The sequence below is a fragment of the Trypanosoma cruzi genome (assembly GCF_000209065.1).
Source record: "Trypanosoma cruzi strain CL Brener chromosome Unknown tcruzi_1047053506245, whole genome shotgun sequence".
NCBI classification, from domain to species: Eukaryota; Euglenozoa; class Kinetoplastea; order Trypanosomatida; family Trypanosomatidae; genus Trypanosoma; species Trypanosoma cruzi.
The window spans coordinates 36,613-50,922 of NW_921199.1; the positions used below are offsets into that span (position 1 = coordinate 36,613).

The 14,310-nt window shown below is 52.5% G+C and overlaps 2 protein-coding genes and 1 pseudogene across 2 annotated transcripts, besides 8 other annotated features; all 3 read right to left on the bottom strand.

Moving 5' to 3' along the window:
- Nucleotides 1–14,310: part of a sequence feature (areas not merged during assembly with more than two copies in the genome that could not be assigned to a particular haplotype) that runs on past both edges of the window.
- Nucleotides 1,237–1,266: a microsatellite.
- Nucleotides 1,625–1,708: a sequence feature (A-rich).
- Nucleotides 1,767–4,139, bottom strand: Tc00.1047053506245.140 (annotated as a pseudogene).
- Nucleotides 6,975–7,020: a sequence feature (AT_rich).
- Tc00.1047053506245.150 (beta galactofuranosyl glycosyltransferase, putative) lies at nucleotides 7,449–8,027 on the bottom strand (the record flags this gene model as incomplete). Its single annotated transcript, XM_815208.1, has 1 exon — nucleotides 7,449–8,027. One exon carries the CDS (start codon nucleotides 8,025–8,027, stop codon nucleotides 7,449–7,451), a length of 579 nt encoding a protein of 192 aa, XP_820301.1.
- Nucleotides 8,058–8,082: a sequence feature (AT_rich).
- On the bottom strand, nucleotides 8,922–10,595 carry Tc00.1047053506245.160 (retrotransposon hot spot (RHS) protein, putative; the record flags this gene model as incomplete). The annotated part of the gene is made up of 1 exon (XM_815209.1): nucleotides 8,922–10,595. One exon carries the CDS (start codon nucleotides 10,593–10,595, stop codon nucleotides 8,922–8,924), a length of 1,674 nt encoding a protein of 557 aa, XP_820302.1.
- Nucleotides 13,786–13,821: a sequence feature (AT_rich).
- Nucleotides 13,853–13,886: a microsatellite.
- Nucleotides 13,920–13,946: a microsatellite.

Sequence of the window (14,310 nt, forward strand, 5' to 3'; positions counted from 1 at the left end):
CTGAAGAAAAGACCGTCGCCGTCAGCAGCGGTCGGTGCCTTCCCTCTCCCACTGGGGCGCAACTCCACCGACGCCGTCACCCGCCCACTCCCCCACCAATACAACGAGGGAGCAGCGGCAAAAGATGAGACACGCACGGCAGGCGCGCAGTCGCAGAGCTCCACTGCTCCCGCCATGACAAAACAAGATTAGCTGCAGGGCGCAAAAAGAAGGGTAAACACCCCATCAAACGCTTTAGCATCACGCGGAAAAACCGCAACCGACACACAAGGCAAAGCGTCGTGAAGCAGCCACCAAAACCAAAGCTCCTCCAACAAATCCATCGCGAAGCAAAAAAAAACAAAACAATGCCGGTGCAGAGGCAATAAATGGTTGTGGTGAACAGCGGCCGTGGCATCGCGCCCTTCCCTCATCAGACGGCACCGCACCACAACGCACCGTGACGACAGCGTGCAACGACGACGATTGAGTAGCACGCACAAAGCGGCATAAACCCTTCATCCCGCACTCGCTCAAATTTACGCTCTCAGTACGTACTGCCAACGACACGGGGAAGGACACGGAAGGGGACTGTCCTGTTCATCCTCCTTCCGCCCACAACAGAACCTCTCCATCCTCCTCCTCGCCACACTCTGGGTGCCGCGAAACGCCGTCAAGCAAAGCCACGTGTATGGAAGTTCCCAATGCGCTGGGCGAGGCTGGCAGCCACCCACGCTCATTCTCCCGCACACATCCTCTCCCACAACCTTCCACACAACAGGGCAAAGACATGGAAAAGAGAAGCCCGCCGCACAACACACGCAGAAGCACCGCCATCCACGTCGCGCCGCAAGATAGAGTCATGCGCACAGACCTACGGCCGCAACGAGAGGGACGGAGCGCATGCAAGTCCACGGCGCTGTCCTTTACTTCTCTCTGCCCCGACGAATAGGCATTACGCCTCACAGCAGGTTGTGGCGAGTGGCGCCATACACTCACAGTGAGGCACGGCGCGCACCATCCGCTCTCCTCCGAGTGCACTCAACAGGCCGGGGCACGGCGTCCAGCCAATCTGTTGACATCGCAAAGGCGAACACAAACGATCGTCGTCGCGGAATATCGGTGCCTCTAGCAGGGGAAAAAAAAGAGGCAATAGGGGCATGTCAACAGCACGGTCAGCAGAGGAACAAGAAAAGGGACGCAAGGACACAAAGTGGCAGTGGACATGGCACAGACAAAAAAAAGTCCGCAGGGATTAAAAAAGAAAGAAAGAAAAAAAGAAACAAAAGGGTAGGAGTTCAGAAAAACTCCCAAAAACATTTAAAAAAAAAATGTGTTGATTCGGCAGGACTTTTACTTCATGTGCCGGTTCAGCACAAGACGACCGTGTGTTCTGTATAAATATTACCTGCACCAAAACGAAAAATGAAAATGAAAAAAAGAAAGTAAAACGAAAAAAATGAAATTGTACTGTTCCACCAGCCCACACAACATCCCTCATTTTTATTGCGGCATCCGGCCTTTTCTTCCAATCCTCCCTTCGTGCAGTCCGTGGGACGCACAGCCGCAGGGCCGGCACCGCGTGTGGGCAACACACAACAAAACAAGAGGGGGAACACGTCACTCATGACAGTGTGCAGCAACCAAAAATTAAAAAAAAGAAAAAAAAGAATTACTGAGTATTACAAAAAAAAACACGCACACACAAAAAAAAAGGAAAAAAAAAGAACCCGCGGGGAATGCGCCACACAATCTCCGTGAGGAGTCGCAATTCCACACTCTTCGGCTCACAAGACTGCCACAAGTGCACACAGTCCCAGAAGAAGCAGCAACACACAAGACACGCGCACACGTGCAGTGCTGTCACCACGTAAATCATGCAGGATCAATTTCGCGTCGGTGATCAGGGCGAGGCGGTCGTCTAGGCTCATACTGCCATCGGATGCCGAGTGATTGGTTTCTGGAACGGAAGTGTCACTTTTGGCGGCAGTGTGTGGACTCAATTCGTCCGTAACATTCTCAGCACTCGATTCACTGCCCGCAAGAACACGGACAGACTGAGAGTCAGTCGGCTGTGCAATTCGAGGATCTTCAACGTCCGCCAAGGAAGTCGTCAGCTGCCTGACCTTCTGCTTTTCTTCCCCCGTCGTTGTGACTTTCACCGCAGTGTGCAGTTCTTCGGCAGCCGGATGTCGAATAGGGACTGTCCTGGCGTTGAGGTTTCCGAGGTCATCATCATACAGTATGCGGTTGTACAGAAGGACATCAGCCACCGTCACAGGGCTGCTCCCTTCATCTTCCTTATTGCCCGCACCAAAGAAGAAGTGTGAGATCCTGTGTGAACCAAACTGATCAGCGTTACTGTCCTGAGCCATTTCCTCTTCATCCGTCTCGTATATTCTTCTCCCATTAGCGTACACGAACCATTCATCATCGTTATCCTTTTGCACCGTCACTCGATTTGCCGTGTTTGTTTCCCAATTGCCAACATCACCAGACGGCTTCACCAAAAAATCCTTCTTGTGAAGTGTGAAGTTCCAATTTCTTTCACTCGTGTACGACAGTTGAAAGAGCACCGTGCTGTCCTTGTCGTTCAGCCTCGCACCAATCAAAGGAATGCTGCCTTCCTTCGGCACCTCGTGGATGGACACCGTCGCCGAAAGAGTGAACTTGTTGTTCGCAAAGTAGTACGGCACAGTCTGCCCCATGTCGCCAACAGGCCACTTCGCCTCTGATCCCTTGAGCGTCACACCGCTCTCCGTGCTGGTCACTCCGCCCCTCACTGTGGCATTCACGCCGAGGTACTCGTCCTTCCATGCAGTCCCGTCCAATGTGCTGGATAAAAAACCAACCAGCCCTTCAGTGGGAACTTTCAAGGCGTTGTCCAATTATTTCCATGTCTTCACCACTTCCTTTATCCGCTTCAGCTGCTCAGTCAGGCGCATGGCGACAAGACTGTATGGCCTGTCACCATTCCTCTTCTCGTACAGTAAAATCAGCTCATCCTTACTTTTCAACAGCGAGCTCGCGGCAGAGTCATCATCTTCACGGGATATCGGCCCAACATCGTGCACACGTGCATTGTCCGTCACCCAAAGATGGAGCCGACCTTTTACACCTTCATTTTCCTCCTTAGGATAAACCGGCGCGGTGATGAGCATCACCTCCTTTCCCTCAATGGTTGCGGTGGTAAATCCACTCTTGACGCCGTCCCCTGCTCGATCACGTGAGTTGCCCCACACGCGGTTAATTGGCTCGCCCAAATCATACCAACTGACTCCATGCGAAGTGGACCTGTAAACGTCATAGTAGCCTCCAGCACACTGAGCCATCATGAAGGGTCTTTCGTCGCCTTCGTTTTCTCCCCACTCCACAATGGATGGATCCCTGCAGCCTTTACCAGTCGCTTCGGATGAAAATTCCCATTTGTTCTTTGACGGGGTAAAACTCATAGAGAGTAAAACGCTCTGTCCATCGTTGCCTTTGGCCTGCATGGGAAACACAAGCGTGCCGTCACGCATCACAGCACCCGATCCTCCACCGCCAATTAACTCGGTCAAGGAACCAGAATCCCCTCTGCCTTGAGGCTTCACCAAATGGGCCTCATTCCACAAAAGTTTCTTGTTGTTTCCACCCTCATTGGCGACAGTTCCCTTCACGAGTAAAAGACCCCGCTCATTCTCACCTTGAAACTGCGGCTTTGTATGGCTTTGGTTTCCCAGGAGCATGTAAACACTGTTCCCAAACACAAGCGTCGTTGGTCGCAACACTTCTGTTGCCCCAAAATTATTCGCGGCGGTGTCCCCAAGTTGCATGCAAAACAAACTTATATCCGACGTCGAAATATCCATTGGGTCATCACTTATATTCAGGTGCTTTGAGACAATCCCAGCACGGCGGCCGGCTCCGTTCTCCTCCACGCACTGCGCTTCAGCAACGGCAAATACATCTTCACCCACTTTAACGAGGCCAGGAGCACGGAGCGAGGTGATTTTCCTCCCGGCCTCGTTAAACCCCTTCCAATTAGCAAATGATATCGGCGTCGTCCCTGTGAACGGATCAACAGTGGCCCCTGCCTGCTCAGCGTGCGCAGCTCCACATCCACAGCAGATCATCACAACAAGAAGAAGCACTGCAGTGCAGAAGAGATGCCGCGACATGTTGCGCCTCTGCGGCTCACTCTCTCTTCCTTCCCTCCTCCTCCCGCGGGATCCGGTCACGCGACGACGGTTGTGTGTGCGGGGTGCCATCACTGCAGCAACACGTGAGAGCATACAAATATGTGTGGGCGGTGTGTGTGTTGTTGGTCCTTTCAGAGCCTTCGAATTTCACAGTAGCGATTAGCGTTTAGCCTTACTTCCTTTCCTAGCGTGTGTCTGTGTTCAAGAAGTGGAGAGTACAGCAGCAACAGCGGCAATACATCAGACACGTCAGCGAGGAGCAGAGCAGGGCACATCACTCACGCAAGGTGCGGACAAAATAGAATCTGTAAGGGACATCACGGAAAAACATCGCCCACATAAAAAAACAACACGGCAAGTCACAGAGGAAGCCAACACACACACACACACAAATGGACGCGGAATTTCATCATTCGGCGACGCCATTCAAAGTCCTGCCAAAACAGTCCGCAAGTGATACAGTGATCAGTCACACGCTCCCGGTGCACCGCCGCGGCAAGAACGCGGACACAAACGGAATTATCTGCACAAACGTGGGCAGCACCAAATCACAGCACCGCCGCGCGACACACGCTCTCTCGGTCCATCTCACGCCCCGCCTCAAAAGGCCTCGGCAAGCACCAATCAACAAAATAATGAGGCGGGAAAAACAAATTCCCTGCAGGCACTTCAGGGCTCCACAGCAACGTCACCAACAGGAGCGTGCATCCCTCTGCTTGCAGCAGTGCGCGCCTCTTTGCTCCGGGCCTCTCGGAGCGTTGAGCACCTCCCCGACCGTCTCGCGCTCAAAAAACAAGCCTCACGCCGATGTCATTCATTTTATCCGCAAATGGTGTTGCCGCGCTGAATCACCAGCAAATAATCCACAACACACCACCCAAAGTTTATTTCCATCGTCAGATAAGAAAAAGACAAAAATGCATTTAAAACCCAACATAAATACCACTCCGCCCTAGTCACTGCGCATTGCTCCGCACAGGATCGTTGTTACTCGCCCTCTGCTCTTCGCCCATCCCATTCCTGCCTGCCAGGACGTACATCACAGTCGCAATCCCTCCCAAGAAAGAATTTACCACATGCTGGCACGGGCCACATTTTCCCTTTGCATCCCGGTCTCCCGCCCACAGGAGGGCAAACAGGGGGATTGCGTGCATGTGCGTGTGGATTGCAATGTAAAAAACTCATGGAATTCAAAGAAATACGGCACGCAGGGCAACCCCGCCCACAGATTGGAGAGTCCACTCGTACACCGCAGCAGGAAGAACAAACGTCCTCTTGTTGCTTTTCTGGGAAGCTGGTTCATTACCATCACGCCGCCTCAACAGCGTGTACCGGCGAGCGGAGGAGGTGACTGCTCAATCTCACCTCGTTTCAGAGGCGCTCACAACGTCTCCCTGCGGCCACGTGCCGTCAGCAACAAGCCGCGTGGCAGAACGCAAAACAATTCACCCACTCGTTAATAAAATAAATAAACATGCATCTCGCCGCCATAAAAAGGCCATCAACATCCATTTCACGGCAGACACCAAATGCCAAGGGATTAACTAAAAAACAAACACGCGGATGGTCTCCCACAATACATTCCAGCAAAGGATAGCCTCTCAATCCTGAAAATAAACACCGTAAAATCACAGAAGCCGCCTCATCGCGCCAAAAATCGGGTGATGCCCCTCCTCGCAATGCTCTGCTTTCCGCAGACACCGCCCTCTGTGGTGTTCCGGCAAAAGAAAAAAATAAACGTTCACAAACCAACAGCAAGACAAACCTCCACACGCAACGTGTGCATCACCGTGGAGCATCGCTTCTCTCCCTACAAGTAAAACAGGCGCCGTCACATCATCCGCAAGGATCGCCACAAACACGCCAAATTGCAAAGTACGCAACACGCTCCGCCGCGACCATCGCTTTCCCGATACGGCAGCCCACTCCCGTCCACCGTGTCTGCCAAGCAGGACACACCAGGCCTGCCGCTGCAACGCAAAAAAGATTCAGAAATACGCAACGGATCCCGTCGCAGTCGTTGGCTCAGCCGCCGTGTTGAGGTTTGGGATGGGCGGATGGAAGAATAAAAACAAAAAGGCCAAATATCCCCGCGGAATCCCGCATTCCACGCAGTCCCAATGGCCAGAGGGTCCTCTAGGGACGCCTGGGGGACGCATCCGCCACACTCACACGCGCCATCATTCACGGCTCCCCAATCGAGTCCAGCGGGCCTCGTGAAGCACACGGCGCGCCTCAGTGGCGTGGCGAGCAGCCTTCTCGGAGAAAAGGACGCGTGACGATGGTTCCCCTCCCCGCTTCACTTTCATTTTTGTTCTCCTCCTGTTTTTGGTGGCATCTCGCAGAAGGGGAGCGCACTTCATGTCCCCGAGCCCTTCTCTCGGTGCACGCACAAAAACGGAGAGGGGAATAATAAACGAGTGGGTCAGGCGGCACGGAGAAATAAATGTGCGGGAAACAAACAAACCAACAAAAAAGAGCCCGACAGATATGCACGCAGCATATTCAGCGGAAACGGGTGTCACCTTCAGTGGGTAACTTAGTAGCCAATGAGGGCGTCGATCGCCCGCCGTGAGAAACAGCGTTGTGCTCATAATATTTTTGGCTTGTTTTCTGCTTCCCTCCCCTGTTATTTCTCCCTCATCCATCATCTTCACGTTTCTTACTTTCTACCTCCCTCACCTACCCTCGGCAACACGGCCAAGTTTTGGACGCTGCGCCCTCCCCCTGTCATGTCAAATATATGGTTGCGCTCTTTAAAACCCATGGCGTATTCGCTTAAATATCATTTGTGTAAATATATAAAAAGGAAACTTTTAATAATTAAAGTAAAAAATAAAACAAAATAAAATAATAAAAACACGAAACTTGCGACTGGCGCCAGTTCATCTTCCTTTCGTCGTGAAAGGGTACAAAAGTGTCCTGTCGTACTCAACCTTTGGAACCCCTTGCTCCTCGTCATGCCCGTGGACCCGAATGCGCTGTATGCGTGCCTCATCCTTCACCCAAAAGTCTTCGGGGACCATGCCGTCATATGGCCCCTTGCACCCGCCACTGCACGCCCGTTGAGGGCCCCACTTCATCATGGCATATGCATCCTTCGCACTCAAAGACCTGACGCGACGGTACCAGAGAGCGTCCGGCAGCCCCATCTCATTAGAGAAACGAATATTATAGTTGCCGCGATGCACAAATTTGCCGCATAAAACATTCCGCTCTTGAATTCCAAGCAAACGGAGACGCAAGCTGTAGTCGACATCCTCCACGCAAGCTGGGTAGAAGTTCTCTTCAAAATATTCCACCGTGCTGATCGCCAGGCGTGTCAACATAACAGATGTAAAACAACTGCTTTTTAATACGCGCAAAATGCCCGTAATGCTTCGAAAACGCCTTTTCACGCTCCTTCACAGAAGCATAACGGATGCGGTCAGGCAGCAGCGCAGACGTCGACAATCGGCTATCGTTCACCGTGGAGCGCAGCACCCTCAAGCCCCGTCGCAAAACAGGACTGGACTCGCTCGGCTCATTCGCCACCTCCGCCGACAACTCATCCATGCGAGCGGCATCATGCCTCGTCATTTCATGCACATCGCGTAGAAGGTTGGGAAGAAGATCGGGTGAAAACTCTACGTCGCTGTTCGTTACAAAAACAAAAGGCACTTCCTCGTGCGGCAGCAAGAGTGCAATTCGTGACCCGATGTTCACGGCAGCGCTGTACCCGATGTTTTCCGGGTGACGACTCACAACCAGGCGTCCGGACCACCCATAGACCCTCTCGAGTTCCTGCAGGCACAACGACAGCATCGCCTCCCGCCCGTTCTGCACCAAAACCAACAGCCGGATGGGCACACTGATGTTGCACATCATCCTCCAGGAACGACGGAGCCTTCACAGAAGTAAAAAAAAAATAAAATAAAAAAATGATTGTAGTGGTGCGAGACTGTTGACCGCAATGATTCCCTCGGAAGAAAGGCGTTCCCTGACCAACCCCTGCAGTCACACACAAATAAAAAAATCGTTAAAACACTCCCTAACATAATTCATCATAAACGCACCGCGCCAATTACCCTCAATTATTTCTTCCATTTTCCCTTCGAAGCCTTTTTGCTTCACAAATTTAAAACTCCTACGACATTTTCTAAAACTTTTTTCGATATTGACACTTGGTACTGCCGCACCTTTTCCGTTCCACAACGCCGCTATTCCGCGGCCTTCATCGTCGCTCACATTATTGGAATTGACGACATCACATCTCCGCCAGTCATTCATCGGCGTGCTGTCTGCCTGCTGCACATAAATAATCTCCCACGACATGTCTCGGGATAATTCCTCCCAACCATTAAAATATGCCGCCAGGCACTCAGTGAACTGCCGCACAGTGCTGGCGGTGGTGTGGTGCCCACCCGCCATATTCATCCGCAGCCCAACCAGCTTCATTGGATTGGACTCTGAAAAACAAAGACGTCCACCAGCGAAAAGTTTGTGGCCCACGGTTTGTGCAGCACCCCGTACTTTATTTTACGGATCGTTTTTTCATATTCACTCAGCAGCAAACCCTCGTCTCCCTTGGGATGCAATTCAGGGGCCAACTTCAAGACGCAGGGCATTGCTTGACGTCCTGTTGGCGCCTCAAACTCCGTGAGTTTCTTCGCTAATACCCTGACAAAGGCACTCTCCGTGAACAATTCCAAAGCAAACCATCCAAGAAAATATTGGCAAAATATTATCCCTCGACGCCAACATCGGCCTCAAAAGGCTATTTTATTCTGCTACACTTGGGAGGCGTTCAAATGTCCGTTCCTCTAGGCAAGCAGATATCGGTGCATTGAAAAGGGTCTCACCGCCTGCGTATATTTCCCGAACAACCTTCACAAGCTTGTGGGACGGATCCTCAGAATACCGTGGCGACTCACCTCCCCGTGAAAAATGCTCCTTCGCAGTTACCTCGCTGATCGATTGCAATGCAAACTTCACCGCTCCACAGCGTCCACTAAACGCCTCCTCATCAAAGACGTGACGTGGAATCGGTCCCAAAAGATACATGTGTTCTTTGACCTCTTTCCAGCACTCCGCTTGTTTCTCTTTGGTCTCGTCACGCGTCATCCAGGCGCACACCGCCTTCACATCCATCTCGTCGGGGCAATTCACGATGATTCGCTCGGCTTGTAGTTGCTTCGCCCACTCATCATAGTTGGCTACCTTTGGGAATGGCACCGCAATCATGCCCCATCCAGAAGTAGGCGCAAAATCCCTCGGTGGCGGCGTTCCCTCCTTTGCCGCATCGTAGATAATATACACATTCCTCCCATGCCCCCTCAAACGTCTCAACTCAGAGACGCACATGTCCTCATCGCCGCATCTTGTCACCGCTCTGGTGCTCTTGTCAGACACGTACGCATCTCCTCCACCAAAACAGTGGACTACCACTTGGAGTTTCTCGACATCGTAGTGCAGCAGCTGGTAGAGGAGGTACGAGCCGGCAGCCACCGACTTCCCGATCCCTGGCGTCCCAATCAACACACGTCGCTCGGGCTCAAAGTCGGTCCCACCGTAAGGGCTGAACCATTCGGTTAGATCGACCTTGACGATCTGCCACAGTCGCTCCACCGCACAGTTTACAAAAACGTCCTTAGGAAGATCCTGTATCGTATGCCACGAGTACGGCCATCCCTTCTCCGAGGCAAGCACCATCAACACGGGAGGTGCCGCACCGGATTGCTGCACAGCGTCATTCTCTTCGATAGCGTCGTCAGCTTCCCTGTACGACCATGACTGTTCTGGCCTCCCCTCATGCACCTCCATTCCCGTCCCCGTTTTCTTTCGCTCCACGCCGTCCGGAAGTTCCACCGCATGACTCCACCTCGCATTGTGCAAAGACTCGTACAATCCCTCCAGTTTCTCCGGTGCGCTCGTCGTCGTTGGGTTCCTCGCTTCCTCGGCAGCTGCATCCAAGAAATGTTTGGTGGAGTTATGGACAGCTGCTTTTACCCCCGCAGCAGCTAATGACCACCCCGGTGGATTGTCGACACCCTTATCGCATAGCTTGCGTATATCCTCGTCGAAGATCACTTCACCCTTCACAGCTCGCTTCATACTCAAATAATGACCGAATGCCTGTATTTCGTTCAGTGCTCCTTTATCACGGATATACTTCGTGGGGCCCTTGGAAAACTCCTCCAGCAAGACATCCCGATTGGTGTCCACAACGCCCCTGCCGTCCGGTTCCCTCGTAAGAAAGTCGTTCAGCTTCATTTCATTGACGTGAACTCTTCCTTTAAACAGTACCTCTTCGATATTAGTGGAAATGGTAAATTTCATTTCTTGCGTTCGTCTTAGCCTTTCCGCTGCCTCCCGCCTCGCTTCTGTCAGCACCTGCGTGAGTACCCCGTTTGGTTTTCCCCTTGCAAGAGGGGTGATCGTATCCATTTCTTTCATAGTTCCCACGTCGCCCGAGAAAGTACACACCTTCGTGAAGAGGCTTATTAATGGCCTACAGCGCTTGGTACGCAGTTAAGTTCAGAATTTCTTCAGGAAGCCGCTGGTCTTGTACGTAATCATCCGGCTCCTGAACAAACATCTCCATCGTCACATTGTAGTCTTTCATCAACGGCCGCCCTGCCGCCAACATAATTCCAAAGGAAATCGTTCAGCCTCTACGGTGCTTCTCATTGCTCTACTGCGGCCACACTTTACTCCCCGCCACATGTCGAGCTGCAGCGTCGGAACCATCACAAGAGCCACGGCGAGGTGCCATCACAACACCCGTGCAGTGAAGCATCCCACTCGCACCGCCCAACTGCGGCCAGCAGGTGCCGCTGGCTCCAAAGGACAGTCGCGGCTGTTTCGTCTCGTTGTCCCAATGACGTTGGGCGCGGCACTCGCACGGTTCGGTGGTCGATGCGCCATGCAGCCGCACTGCAACGCCTGTCGGTGAAGCAGTCGAGGCCCACCGCCCCCGCAGCAACACAACGTGCAATCGGCCACAACACCGCCACATCATCGCCCTTTTTTATTTTGTTTTATTCACGTTTTCTGTTTGTTTGTTTGCCTCATCACCGACACCAAAAATAAGTGTGCACCTTCACAAAAGGGAAGGAAGAAAGAAAAGGAGGCACGATCCAACCGTCCCGCCGCGGGTCAGCACTCTCCTCCACCCACCACCATTGCCGCGCAGAAGACCGCAGTCACATCGCAGAGTCAACACCACAATGTGCACCACACCATCGTGCAGTGAACGATGGGCGATACGCGGCCATGCATCGCTCCGCTCCGTTTTACCACCAAGCAAGTATTGCGTGCCCGCACAAAGTAGCAAACAGAACCAGAGCGCACACAAACCCAATCATTCCCCTCACTCGCTGAAGCACATTGTTCGCATGGAGTGACAACATCTAAGGACACACCAGCAGTAGCAGGCTGCATGGAATTTCCCTGCCAACCCCGCAAAGAGACACAAAAACTCTGCGGAGTCAAAGTGGCAGCCTCTCGGTGTTGCCCGCAGTCCACATGGCAGGAAGAATTCCACGCACACATAGCTCCGGACACCTCGCTGTTTGAGTGCACATCAACTGAACATGTGGAAAAAAATACCTGCGCGCAAGATGGCATTTAAACACGTGAAAAGCCGGCCTGCTTTCTCCGATGGCGTTAGAGAGCAATCCCACACAATCCAATCAACGTGGCACGCCGGACAGAATGGCGTCCGTCAATCAATAAAAAAGTGCGACACTGAAAGGGAGCAGAGAAGAGTTGGCGCATGCGATTCCCAGTGACAAGTGTGAGCAAACCCGCCAGCACCAACTGAGGTGCCGAGGAGCACGTTTGTGTAGAACTGGCCGTCAGGCAGAGAGGGTAAATAAGACAAGAGGGCAACAAACCCTCTCGTTCAATGTCTCCTGACCACAACACCAGAATCAAAATACCATGGACGATAAGAGCGGCAACACTTTCTCCAAAACATCTTGTCAAGAAGCCGCAGGACCTCAGGAGGGAAGAAGGCAGCGGCGGCAGCCACAGCGGGGGAGGCAATAAAACGACTGGCAGGCACCTTCACGTCGACGCGCACACCACATCCGAGTGGACCGGGAGCACAGATCGAACCGCTCGGAAACACAGGCATCAAATCCGCAAAACAAAGTCTCAGTGAATCGACAGGAACTCCCCGCCCAAAACAAATTTAAAAAGTAGCGTTTTTCAAGAGGGAATCGCTTTTACGACAACGGCACGGACGCCTCGCAGGTACTTCTTGCAAATCTTCCTTCGCAGGTCCGCATGAAAACGCAGCGGAATAAAAAGAGAGCGCAACGACACACAAAAAAAATAATCCTCCTAACCGACCAGGTGGCAGGCCGCCCTCGCGCAAGTGGACAAAACACAACTTCACTCCGGCCTTGTGGTGGTGGTCGTCTCGCAACTATTTTTTTTCTTTTTCCCCGCAGTGCACATCCCCTCCCACAAACGATTTGTTCGAGCCATGTTCCTGCGGCCAAACATCGCGCTGCTGGATGCCGCGGCACAGTCCTCGGCACAGAAGTGAGGGAGGAAGAGGGACCGCAGAAGGTGCGAGCAAATCCGAATTCGGTGGCGGTCGCTGCAGTGAAGACTGACGTCCCACGCGGTGTCCCTTTTCTGGGTCCGGCCCTCACCGCGCCATGCGCTCAGCGTGAGGTGCGCCGGCCGCTCCAAACATCCACACGTGCTTGCGTCTCACCGTCGCTCCCAGCCCCGTTCGTTGGCTGCATCAGGGATGCCGCCATCCGGAGACGGGCATAAGGACGCTGCATCCAACAAAACCTTCAGAGGCACCCGCTGGGCCAACGACGCCCATCACTGCGGGATGTGTGGCCCCTCCGCCGCTCACCTCAAATCGCACTTCTACGCCTCCTCGAGCAGCAGCAGAATAAATACACCGGTCCACTAGGGGCCGTCACCAGCCATTGCATGAAGACCACTGTGCCCCAGTGCTATGAAACCCGAATTGCATTGACGGGCCACTTCGGAAAAAACCTGTCACATCCTCCCCCATTATGCGGAAACACATCCGTCGTGCATGTGTCCACCGCAGCCAAATGAATCCGGTCCAAATACCATCCAAATCAAACTCCCCTTTCCTCGAGCCATTCCTTTACTCCATACGCCCTGACCCTCATCCGCACGTGCCCACTCACACAAACCGCAAAAGAATGGTGGCGGCCGCCCAACGCTTCGGGAAATCATATCCAGCACACACACACGCACAACAAATGACACGCGCAAACGCACGGCACAACGGCGGAGAAGCGCACACCGAAAGGATGCGGCCCTCCACAGCAGTCGCAGGAAGAGTGACTCACGGTGCGCGCTCCCTCTCCTTCCTTCCCTTCATGCCAACGGAGGAAGCAGCAGCCACCCGCAACCGCCAGCACACGCTACAAAAGAAGCATCCAAATCCACTGCAATTTGTATTTTGTGCGTGCATGTGGTTGTGTGTGCCTGCAGCAACACGAAGCAAAGAAGTAAAAACAGGAGCAGAGCATGTGAAGGGACGCACAAACAAAAACGTATAGCCAAAGTGCATGGCAGAAATAAAGAGAAAAGGACTGCTCAAACTCATGATATTGCACTGCAGCCCAAGCAGCGGCAATTCATTAAAAAATTAAAAGAAAATAAAAAAATAAAAAATCATCTTCACCCTTCCACCCCTCACACTTTGGAAAGAAAAAAAAGAAAAAAAAAGAAAATGAAAAATGTCGTCCTTTATTACGGCAACACCCAAATGATAAAAAAGTAAAAAAAAAAAAAAAAAAAGGTCCCCTTCGTCTTATGTAAACCCCATCACACAAAATAATTATAAATAAAAGAAATCGTCCATTGCTGCTCCACACAAATTTTAAAATAAGAAAAAAATCGCCTGGCAGCCGTGTGGCCACACCAAACTGTCTGTATGTATTTTGCCCGCAAAAGAAAATTAAAAAGATGGTTGCGTGTGCTTCAACCGTCCGACCCTCCGTGTGTCCGCACATCGTTTATATTTCATGGGGTCATCTGCGCGTTGCTGCTCCCCTCAGCCCTCTCATCGGCGCGTGAGTGCGGCCCGCAGAGCACAGTCACTCGTGTGTGTGGGGACTGAGAGAAGCACGCAGACATGAAGGCAGTCGCGTCACTCCATCGG